This window comes from Chiloscyllium punctatum, chromosome 26 (genome assembly GCF_047496795.1).
Source record: "Chiloscyllium punctatum isolate Juve2018m chromosome 26, sChiPun1.3, whole genome shotgun sequence".
Classification (NCBI taxonomy): domain Eukaryota; kingdom Metazoa; phylum Chordata; class Chondrichthyes; order Orectolobiformes; family Hemiscylliidae; genus Chiloscyllium; species Chiloscyllium punctatum.
The window spans coordinates 21,239,624-21,252,156 of record NC_092764.1 but is presented as its reverse complement, the minus strand read 5'-3'; the positions used below and the strand labels follow the sequence as shown (position 1 = coordinate 21,252,156).

Sequence of the window (12,533 nt, the reverse complement as noted above, 5' to 3'; positions counted from 1 at the left end):
CCCAGCTCTGCAGCTTATCTCTGTCCCTCTGTAAACTACAATTTGGTTCATCACTATCCACAACACTAGATCTTAGTGTCATCTGCAAACAACTCTACTGAACTTAGTGTCATCAGCAATGCTATCATTCATACAGACATCCGAGATCACCTTATAAGTTTGCTTCTTAAATTCTCACTGACTATTTGGCGGGGTTCTATAGTACAAGCCCAATAAGGTGATCATCCCTTTCTTATTTCTCATTTCTACTCAAATAACGTTATTGGACTTATTCCCAGGAATATCCTTGCTAGGTTTGGCTGTAATGTTTTCCCTAAGCAAAAGCATCACTTCCCCTTCTCTCTTGCCCCCCCCCCCCTCCCCTCACCTCCTTTCTATCCTTTCTACCCTGGAATATTAAGTTGGCAATCCTGCCCTTCCCTAAGCCACATTTCTGTAATTGCTTTGATATCTGAGTTCCATATTCCCAACCATGCCCTGAGTTCACCATGCTTTAGGCCTCTTGCATTGGAATAAATGCAGTTTAATTTATCAGTCTTGCCTTGTTCTCTGCAATGTTCTTGCCCGCCTTGACTGTTCGACTTGTTCCTCTTCTCAACTGTTCCACCCTCAGACATATCTATTTTCTCAATATCTCTTTGGGTCCTGCCCCACCTTACAACGGAATGAGGACATGCCGCAATCCAGAGGACTAGCCACGTTACCATACATCAAGAACATTTCTGAACTGACAGCCAGACTACTGCAACCACTAGGACTCATAACAGCACACAAACCAACAGCCACACTCAGACAATAACTCACCAGGACAAAGGACCCGATACCCAGCATGAGCAAAACCAACAGTGTACAAAATCCCATGCAAGGACTGCACAAAACACTATAGGACAAACAGGAAGACAGCTAACGATCTATATCCATGAACACCAACTAGCCACAAAACGACACGACCAGCTATCCTTAGTAGCCACACACACAGATGACAAGTAACATGAGTTCGACTGGGACAACACTACTATTATAGGACAAGCCAAACATAGAACAGCCAGGGAATTCCTAGAGGTATGGCATTCATCCACAGATTCAATCAGTAAGCACATCGACCTGGACCCAATATACCGACCACTGCAATGGACAGCTGGAACTGACAACTGGAAGCGACAGATACAAACCACTATAAATGCCGGAGGAAACAACACCGAAGCGCTTCACCGGAGGCTCCCAAGCACTGAGGATGTCACCTAGACAGGGGACGAAACGTCTGCAACACAAATTCCCCGCTCGGCGAACAGAACCACAGCAACGAGCACCCGAGCTACAAATCTTCTCACAAACTTTGATCATGGCATGTTTCTGTGTCTTGTAAAATCCTCAGAATTAAGCCAACTTAACCAGAAATATGTTATGTCTAATTTCCTCTCTAAATTCTGTTGAAACACTTGCACTTGCAGCATCTTTTAGAAATAACAGTCATTTTGTACATAGATCCTGTGAGACCCAAGAGAGGATTTTTCTTTTGGCTGTTATCTGAGGGTGGTATGTCACTCAGAACCAAGAGAACTTTCTGTTTTTTAGTGTCCACAAACCCCTGGAACAGTCAAATGAAATTGTGCTTAAATCATCATTAAATGACTGATCCTCCAAAAGCATACCTGTCACTCAGCACCAGTCTGTAGTATTAGTTTTGACTGTGTCCTCAAGTCCTGGAATGTGGTTTGAACCCGTTACTTCTCATTTACCAGTAAGCTTGTGAGCAGTGAACCAAACGGTCTAGTTATTTGTTCAGTTATTCATAGAGGTCCGTGAATCTGTGAAAAAAAACATTTCTATCAACTCAGCAAACGTAACCAAATTGTTCCTTCTTTGTTTCTTTCTCCTCAGCTGGACTGCCTTTTCCACAGTGTTTGACTTTGACACAGATCTTCATGCCAGTGCAATTGCTCAAGGCATTGCTCAAGAGAAATGGAGTAAAGCTTTCTTTGATAAGCTGACAAAGTAAGTAGAATTGGTTTTTCAGTGGGGAATATTCTTACATATATAAACAAGAACTGGAAGCTTGTCTTTGCAGTAGATGTGCTTGGGAAAAGCAAATGAGTGAAGTAACTAATTTGCCTGAATTTTAATCACTTGCACACCTGATTCTCATTAATTGAAATCGATCCTATCATAATATAGTTTCAGTAATTTAATCGAGGAACATTTTATCCCTGTTTATACTTCTTTCAAACTTCACTGTTTAGCAGTTTTTAGATCCTGGGTGGGTCTTGCGTGTTTACCCAAGGTATGTTCTGCTGTTGCTGATTCTTGAATATTGTCTGGTTTAATACATTTTCCTTTGCACACATCACTGTCATGAGTAGCAAAATTTGTTTTACCTTTTGGAACAGAATCAGGCATGATGCCAAAGTGCAATAGTTGCTTCTGTGCCTTTTGAGATAGCTGTTGGTGATAGTTCTGTTATGTTGGTTTCATGTTTATCTGTAAGATTAACAATCATTAATACCGAATCTGATGTTTCTTGAACGATTTTAGTACTGTTTGTATTTTTTTCCCAAACAGATAATGGGCAATACAATTGCAGAATTGAAAGAGCAGGGGGGAGAACGAGCTGTTAAGTTTTCTGTTTAACTACCATCCTAAATTTTTAATGGTGAGCTGGAGCTGGGGAGTCTGCTGGTAAGGAAACAAGGATTGCTGGAGTTCCTGTTTAAGTCAGACTGCCAACATTGCATGATGCCACCATCTCCACAACTTGGCAGAACCGAAGCCTTGGCAATTTCAGAGTGATTTATTTTAAATAAAACAGAATGGCATAAATTTTTATGGTTAATTCACAATTACATTGGTAATTTGGAAGGATGTTACTGTACTTTGTATCACTCCCTGCTTAATTGAGTTGGGATCTGTACTCCTTTGGAAACTATGCATGATGTTCAATTCCCATGTCATTTTAACAGATTTGAAAAAATTATAAGTTTTTAACCATTTGCCTGCATGCTGTTAGAAAAGATGCTTGAAGTATCATAAATATCAGAATAAAACACTTATAGACATCTGAATAAAGAAAATATAGCTTCAACAGAGCTCAGATTAGGACTGGGAATTTACTTTTTTAACTAGCCATTGGGTCACTTTGTTCAGCTTAGTTGGTTCCATGTGTGCCACCCTGTAAGAAAGAGTAATCACAAACATGTTTGAAGCTGAAATCCGCCAGCCAACCTTCTTACAGATTGTCTAACCTGCAGTTGATAGGTCTGAGGGATAGTGTGGTGTAGAATAATGCTGACAAGACAGATTTAATCTCTGTTCCAGTTCATGGAGGATGTTCTTTCAATCCCTGTTCCACACTTGATTTGGAACAATGTCCATTAAGCTACATAAATATACGTTTGTCTCTTCTGAGGATAGATGCCAAGGTTCTTAGGCTATGACCTATTGCTTGCCTGAATCATCTATCATTTCTTGTATACATTCAGGGACAGCGTCAAGATGTCACAGAGATGAACCCTATCACTATTGGCCTGTCCATTGTCACATTACATGTTCAACATTCAGTCCTAGATTACCTTAAATTTTGTTCAGTTAAATGTTGAACAGACTACAGCTATTGTTTTGGTGCCTATCAAATCTCTCTTGGTGAATAGAAAATATCTTTTCTCTAGGAGAGGGGAGTTCAGAACTAGAGGGCATATTTTTAAGGTGAGAGGAGAAAAATTTCAAAGGGATCTAAGGAGCAACGTTTTCACACAGAGGGTGGTTTGTATGTGGAATGAACTATCAGAGGAAGTGATAGATGCAGGTACAGTTTCAACATTTAAAAGACATTTGAACAGGTACATGAATAGGAGAAAGTGAGGACTGCAGATGCTGGATATCAGAGCTGAAAATGTGTTGCTAGAAAAGCGCAGCAGGTCAGACAGCATCCAAGGAGCAGGAGACGTTTCGGGCATGAGCCCTTCTTCAGGAATGAGGAGAGTGTGCCAAGCAGGCTAAGATAAAAGGAAGGGAGGAAGGACTTGGGGGAGGGGCATTGGAAATGCGATAGGTGGATGGAAGGAGGTTAAGGTGAGGGTGATAGGCCGAGGCGCTCTTCCTCCAGCTGTCGTGTTGCTATGGTCTGGTGATGGAGGAGTCCAAGGACCTGCATGTCCTTGGTGGAGTGGGAGGGGGAGTTGAAGTGTTGAGCCATGGGGTTATTGGGGAGAAAGTGAGGACTGCAGATGCTGGAGATCAGAATTGAAAATGTGTTGCTGGAAAAGCGCAGGAATCATTGCTGAAGAAGAGCTTATGCCCGAAACGTCGATTCTCCAGTTCCTTGGATGCTGCCTGACCTGCTGCGCTTTTCCAGCAACATATTTTCAGCCATGGGGTAATTGGGTTGGTTGGACTGGGTGTCCCAGAGGTGTTCTCTGAAAGGTTCCGCAAGTAGGTGGCCTGTCTCCCCAATATAGAGTAGGCCACATTGGGTGCAGCAGATGCAGTAAATGATGTGTGTGGAGGTGCAGGTAAATTTGTGACGGGTATGGAAGGATCTCTTGGGGCCTTGGAGGGAAGTAAGGGGGGAGGTGTGGGCACAAGTTTCACATTTCTTGCGGTTGCAGGGGAAGGTACCGGGAGTGGAGGTTGGGTTGGTGGGGGGTGTGGACCTGACAAGGGAGCCACGGAGGGAGTGGTCTTTTCGGAACGCTGATAGGGGAGGGGAGGGAAATATATCTCTGGTGGTGGGGTCCGTTTGGAGGTGGCGGAAATGACGACGGATGATATGATGTATATGGAGGTTGGTAGTTCCTCACCTACCACCCCACCAACTGTCGTCATTTCCGTCACCTCCAAACAGACCCCACCACCAGGGATATATTTCCCTCCCCTCCCCTATCAGCGTTCCGAAAAGACCATTCCCTCCGTGACTCCCTTGTCAGGTCCACACCCCCCCACCAACCCAATCTCCACTCCCGGCACCTTCCCCTGCAACCGCAAGAAATATGAAACTTGCGCCCACACCTCCCCCCTTACTTCCCTCCAAGGCCCCAATGGATCCTTCCATATTCGCCACAAATTCACCTGCACCTCCACACACATCATTTACTACATCTGCTGCACCCAATGTGGCCTACTCTATATTGGGGAGACAGGCCACCTACTTGCGGAACTTTTCAGAGAACACCTCTGGGACACCCGGACCAACCAATCCAACATGAACTCAGCACCACCTTCCTAACCTGCAAGCTTCTTCCTGACCTCTCCGCCCCCACCCCACTCTGGCCTTTCACCCTCCCCTTAACCTCCTTCCACCTATCACATTTCCAACGCCCCTCCTCCAAGTCCCTCCTCCCTACCTTTTATCTTAGCCCGCTTGGCACACTCTCCTCATTCCTGAAGAAGGGCTCATGCCCGAATTGTCGATTCTCCTGCTCCTTGGATGCTGCCTGACCTGCTGCGCTTTTACAGCAACATATTTTCAGCTCAGGTACATGAATAGAAAAGATTAAGAGAGATATGGCTCAAATGCAGGCAAATTGACCTAGTTTGGTTGGCATGCCATAAGTTGGAATGAAGGGTCTGTTCTATGCTGTATGACTGTATGATTCTAAGCTATAGCATACTTTCTAATAGCCAAATTAAACATAACAAAGAATAGAAGAAAATTGTATGGAAGGAAACCCCACGGCCAATGTTAGAGATTAAAACAACATCTCCTTGTCTGAACTCTGGGTAGTAGTCAGACTTTAAAGTAGCTGTGGAACCATTTCCAAGGGATAATATTTCACATGTTGCCAGAGTTGGTCCACACGGCTGCCAGATCCAAGGGCAACCTGCAGAGGTATTTTGCCAACAGTGTACACTGATTGGCCATTTGGGGAAAGTTGATGGCAGTGCCGCATCTTGCCAATTTCAGATGCCGCTCCCCAGTCCCTCCACCCACTAAAGTTAGAGCCATTCAAATAATTGGAAAATTGGAGGTGAACCCCTCACAGTAGGCCAGGAGGGTGTAGAAAGCCCTCCAACACCACTTGTTAAGCACCTCACCAGCCATACTCTGAAGAGTTTCCCTCTCCCCAGTCATGACCTGACAACTGTGGTCATACCTGACATACGTTCACTGCAGAGTAGTTTTAGTTTGTGACTCTCTCGCAATCTCCTGCCTAACTCAGCAGTGCCAAAGTCTCCAACTGGGATTGTTGGCCCAACATTTCACTCCCATTGGACCTCCCACTCCCAATGTCCTTAGTCCCAGAGACAACTGGCACGGTGGCACTGTGGTTAGCACTGCTGCCTCACAGCACCAGAGACCCGGGTTCAGTTCCCGCCTCAGGCGACTTACTGTGTGGAGTTTGTACGTTCTCCCTGTGTCTGCGTGGGTTTCCTCCGGGTACTCCGGTTTCCTCCCACAGTCCAAAGATGTGCAGGTCAGGTGAATTGGCCATGCTAAATTGCCCGTAGTGTTAGGTCAGGGGTAGATGTAGGGGTATGGAAGGGTTGCACTTCGGCGGGGCGGTGTGGACTTGTTGGGCCGAAGGGCCTGTTTCCACACTGTAAGTAATCTAATCTAATCTAAACTTCTTAATTAACCACCTTCAGAAAGAATGTGACCGCAGTTTGTCAGGGCCACTTCCAGGTCCAAATTTGAGATTGTGACTTAGATTCAAACTGGATTTCTGATTGCTAGGGTGTCCTTCTTTCGTGGATTATAAGAGTTTCACTTCATAAGATCACAGCATAACGGAACAAGACCAGAACCAGGAGTCATCAATATGAGACAATTATTAATTGATCCATTCGGAAATTCAGAAGAAGCTTCTTGACCTAGAAGGTGGTTAGAATGTGTAACTCATGAGTGGAGGTACTTGAAGGGATATGTTTCAGTGGAAGCAGGATAAACACAGAACAGTACGAAAGACTTGTATTTATGTCACATTATTCACAGCCAACCTTTTTCCTCTCCTAACTGTTCATAAGATGAGGGTAGTACTTATTGTCAAGGATCAGCTGCATTATTCTGGGTCTGGAATTACATATAGGCCCGACTGGATAAGGATGGCAAGTTTTCTTACCTAGAGGACATTAGTGAACCTGGTGGATTTTTATGGCCATCAGTAGCAGTTACAAGGTCGCCGTTAATCCTCATGTATATTGGCAAAATCAGTCTGATGGAGAAAGCCACGAGGAACAATTTATAGAATATATTCAGAATAGTTTCCGAGAATAATATGTCCTGTATCCAAGCAGAGATTCTGTCGTTTTAGATCTGATAAGGTGTAATGAGGCAGATTAATAAATGATGTCAAGAAAAGATTTACAAGGATGTTATCAAGGTTGGAGAATTTGAGCTGTAGGGAGAGGTTGAATAGGCTGGGGCTGTTGTCGCTGGAGCGTCAGAGGCTGAGGGGTGACTTTACAGAGGTTTGTAAAGTTATGAGGGGCATGGATAGGGTAAATAGACAAAGTATTTTCCCTGGGGTGGGGAGTCCAAAACTAGAGGGCATAGGTTTAGGGTGAGAGGGGAAAGATATAAAAGGGACCTAATGGGCAACTTTTTCACACGGGGTGGTGTATGTATGGAATGAGCTGCCAGAGGAAGTGGCTGAGGCTGGTACAAACTCAGCATTTAAATGGTATTTAGATGGGTATATAAATAGGTAAGGTTTGGAGGGACATGGGCTGGGTTCTGGAAAGTGGGACTAGATTAGGTTGGGATATCTGGCCAGCATGCACAAGTTGGACCGAAGGGTCTGTTTCCGTGCTGTACATCTCTATGACTCTGTGTCAGAGTAAATGATCCTTTCGGGAACAGTGACAGCAATATGGTAGCATTTAGCATTTAAGGGTGAGAACCTGGGTTGGAAATAACTGTGCTAAATTTAAATAAGGATAATTACATACAGATGCGAGTAGGGTTGGCTGAGAAAGGAATATATTAGAAAAATGGTTGAGAAAGAATGGAAGACATTTCAGAAAATAGATCATGACTTACAGCAATGATTTATCCCAATGACGAAGAAAGATCCAAGGAAGGGGATAAACCGACCATGGTTAACCAGGGACGCTAAGGATATTATCAAACTGAAAATAATGCACATAATCTGGCAAAGATTCATGATAAACCAGAGAATTGGGAAAGTTTTAAAAGCCAACAAAAGATGGCCAAAACATTTAACAAAGATGGAGAAAATAAACAACAAGGGCAAACCAACAGGCAATTTAAAATGAGTAGTAAGACCTACTTTAAATAAATAAACAGGATGAGAGAGACCAAAGTGAATATATGACTATTACAGAATTAGTTTGGGACAACCAAGAAATGACAGAAGTTGAATAAATAACTTTTATCAGTTTTTCCAGTAAGATACTTCCAGCATTTGTAAAATATTTAAAAAATGAAGGTGGAGGAGGAAATAAATAACTGTCACTTGAGAGGAAGTATGAAGGCAACTACTGTGACTAAAGTCCAATAGGTCCCTTGGACCTGATAGGTTGCTTGTTAGGATTTTAGAGGAAGTAGAATTACTAGAATTAGCTATTATTGTCACATACAAAGTTTTCACTGTACTCATTGAGTGTATGTCGCTACTTGCAGCTAGTAGCTAGAGAGATAGATGCACTGCTAGTAATCTTCAAAGAACCTTTAGATTCTGGAATAGTCACAAATGTTTGGAAAACTATTAATGTAATTCCCTCATTCAAAAAAGCAGAGAAACACAAAATGGGTAACGATAGGCCAGTTAACTTAACATCTGTCATTGCAAAATGCTGGAGTCTGATATAAAAGACACACACATACAAGTTTATGGGGTGCATTTGTACTTGCAGAATTACATTTTACTTCGCTCAAAAACTGCATGAATCTATGTAAGATTTTGCAAATCCTTTGTTTAGATTAGAATCAGTCTGACCATTGTGGGTCCTCAGTTATTTTTGATGCTCATTAATGACTTGGATATTGGCATAAAAAGTCAAATTTCCAAATGGGACAAAATTGGGTAGCATTATAGACAGTGTTGAGGACAGCATAAAATTACAATGGGATATTGATCGATTAAGTGAATGGGCAAAGCTGTGAGCAAGTTTATCGATATGAAACTAAGAAAGGATAGGTCAGGACTTTTTTTAGAAGGTACACAGTTAAATATATTGGCTGTCTAGTGCGATTCAGGGTTTAGATGCATAACTCTTTAAAATGCCATGAAATAGTCAGGAAGGCTAATGGACTGTTGGCCTTCATAACTAAAGGGCTGCAATGTAAAGATGCAGCCATTTTGGTGCAGTTCTACAAAACCTGAGATACACTGCACTTAAAGTATTGCGAACAAATCTGGACATTACACCTGAGGAAGGATGCTTTGACCCTGAAGGGAGTTCAGTGCACATTTACAACCTGGACGTCAAGGGTTGTTATGAGGAGACATTAGACAAATTAGGCCTTTATTCTGCAGAATTTGGAAGGTTAAGCAGCAATATGATTGAGGTCTTCAGGATATTAATAGGGAATCACAGGCATAAAAAGATAAACTATTTCAACTGGTTGAAAATGCTTTAAACCCAGTGCAGAGTCTAAGAATTTGGGCCAGGCCATTTAGCAGAGATGTTAGAAAGTACTTCAATGCACAAAGAGCAGAGGAGGTTTGGAACTCTTTTCCTGAAATGGTTATGTTTAAATCTGAGCTAGACAAGTTTTTACGAAGCAAGGGAAATAGGCCTAAAGGAGACATATGGAGTTAGGCCATGGATTGCCATGGTCTTATTGAATGGCAGAGCAGACTTGAGGGGCTGAATGGCCTACACCTGTTCCTATATTCCGATATGTTCCTATAATGCAAGGAGTTTACAGAGATATGTTGACAGTTTGTTATTGTTCTAAAACTTGGCAGGTGGAATCTAATGTGGAAAATATGTGCTCTTGTACTTTGGCAAGGAAAACACAAGAGCTGAAAATTATTTAAACAGAGTAGGATTGCAGAAAGATGCAGCACAGAGGGATTTGAGGGTTCTTGTGCATGGGTCACAAGGGTCATGAGGATAAGGGAGGAAGGTTGAGCTGAGGATTATTAAATCAGTCAGGATCTCTTCGGGAATAACAACGCTGGAAGAGGATCTTTGGCTCATCAAGTCCATGCTGGTTATCAATTACAGATTTGCTGTAATTCTATTTCCTAGCACTTGGACCATGCTACTTAAAGGTTGTAACAGTTTCTGCCTCTACCACCTTTTCAGGCATTAAGTTCCAGATATTCACCTCCCTCTGAATGAAAACAAAATCTCCTTTAATACCATCTAAACCTCGTGCCTCTTATCTTCCCAGGTATTGATGTCCAGGTATGCCCATTGAATGGCAGAGCAGACTCAATTGACCAACTTATGCTAATACTTGTGATGGCTTTATTCAGCTCACTTTCTCATGAATTTCAAATTTCACCATCTGCCATGTTGAGATTCAAACTTCTATTCCCAGAATGTTACCCTGAGATTCTGCATTACTAGTCCAGTGACATTACCACCAATACCTGCCCTGATCTTTAAGTCAATGAAATACATTTTGAATTGTATTCAGTCTTTCGCGTAAGAAATATGGCAGCCAATTTATCCTCAGCAGGGCTTCCTCAGTACTGCACTGCAGGGTCAGTCTTAATTTTTGCCCTCACCTCTGTCCAAAGCCCCAAAGGAGCCTTCCACATCCATCAGAGTTTTACTTGCACTTCCACACATTTCATTTACTGTATCCGTTGCTCCCGGTGTGGTCTCCTTTACATTTGGGAGACAGGATGCCTACTTGCAGAGCACTTCAGAGAACATCTCCAGGACACCCACATCAACCCCACCGCCCCATGGCCAAATACTTCAACTCCACCTCCCACTCCACCAAGGACATGCAGGTCTTGGGCATCTTCCAACCTAACCAACCGACGCCTGGAGAAAGAACACCTCATCTTCTGCCTTGGGACTATCCAACCATGCAGCATCAATGTGGACTTCACCAGTTTCCTTATTTCCCCTCCCCCGACGTTTTCCCAGGTCCAACCGTCCAATTTGGCACCACCCTCACGACCTGTCCTACCTGACCAACCTCCTTCCCAAGTATCCACTCCACCCTCCTCTCCAACCTATTACCATTACCTCCAATTCCATCAATCTATCATACTTGGAGGAAACCCATTCAGACTCCGGGAGAATGTGCAAACTCCAAAAAGACAGTCACCCGAGGCTGGAATCAAACCCGGGTCCCTGGTGCTGTGAGGTAACAGTGCTAACCACTTAGCCACTCAGATGCACAGTGGTTTTAATTTCTGTTGAGGAAAAGCACTTCTTTTTGTGCTATGAACACCTTTGATGGTAAAAGTGCAGGAACAAGTAGAATGACTGCTTTAGTATGAGACGGATTGAATCCATTATCTACCATAAATTTGCTTTTGAATTTCAGCACTGCTACAATTTGAGTACTGCTGAAAATGATCCACTTTGTCAAAGCTTTTTGTCTTGCGCTCATCAGGGCAATGAGCAAGAAATATCAAAGGGAAACAACATTTTCTGTTATATTAGAGGAACGTGCTGACTTGTTGGCAACTGGATTCTGAATAATAGTGAAGTTGCCATGAAGAATGCCCAAAATAAATGATAGTTAGCTCCAGGCTTTGTGTAAATTATGTAGGCTTACTCCATTTAACCAAAGGGTTCATCCCGAGATGTTTAGTTGAGGTATAAAAGCACAATATGTGTGTGTGTGTTCTTTCTGACTGCAGTGAGATTGCGGTGAAACTTGGCATAATGACCATATATTCCAAAAAAAAGTGGGGATCGATCATAACAACCAAGTATGACTTCATCTGTTTGCAATATTCAGCCAGGGGTTATTGGCTCAGTTGGTTAGATAGCTGGTTTGTGATGCAGAGTAACACCAACAGCATGGACTTTATTTCTGCAATGGCTGAGGTTACCATGAAAGACTCTCCTTCTCAATCTCTCCCCTCACCTGAGGCATAATGACCCAGTCATGTCTCTGTAAACAGAGAGCAGCCGTATTATCCATTAGAACAACAGCTACTTTACCATATCTATCAGCCCATGCTCACAACATTCAAAACACAGCAATTTCATGGATAGTAACATTTACTAATAATTTTGAATGTGTTGGCAACATATTTACAATTTTCAGTCAGACTCACTCTGTGGCCCATGTATAGTAACATTTGTTAAAGATTACTTTAGTCCAGTTGTAGCATGAAACTAAAGATTGTAGACATAAATTAAATTAAGCAATTATGCACAGTATTATATTTTAATTGGAATTGCTATAATTATAATTCGAAGAATCTTTTAAAAGGGAGAGGAACAGACAAAGGCAGCACATGGTGAGGTCTGTGCAGGGTGAGAGAGAGAAAGAAACTCACTATGCTAACTGATAGAGCAATGAACCTGCGCAGTTACTGCCTTTGCTGTTGAATTCATGTATCGCTGGACATTGGAGTGCATCTGGGAAAATTAACAAACTGTGAAATTCACAACTGATGTTGCAGTAACCTGTTTTGGAAAGGTCACAGCAC

At 42.6% G+C, this 12,533-nt stretch overlaps 1 protein-coding gene across 1 annotated transcript in view; it reads left to right on the top strand.

Moving 5' to 3' along the window:
- LOC140496317 (rifampicin phosphotransferase-like) overlaps nucleotides 1-12,533 on the top strand; it is a 184,754-nt gene that overhangs the window by 66,087 nt on the left and 106,134 nt on the right. The window contains exon 5 of the mRNA XM_072595918.1: nucleotides 1,882-1,995. Coding sequence (XP_072452019.1) covers nucleotides 1,882-1,995 — 114 coding nt within the window. The remainder of the gene's footprint in view (nucleotides 1-1,881; nucleotides 1,996-12,533) is intronic.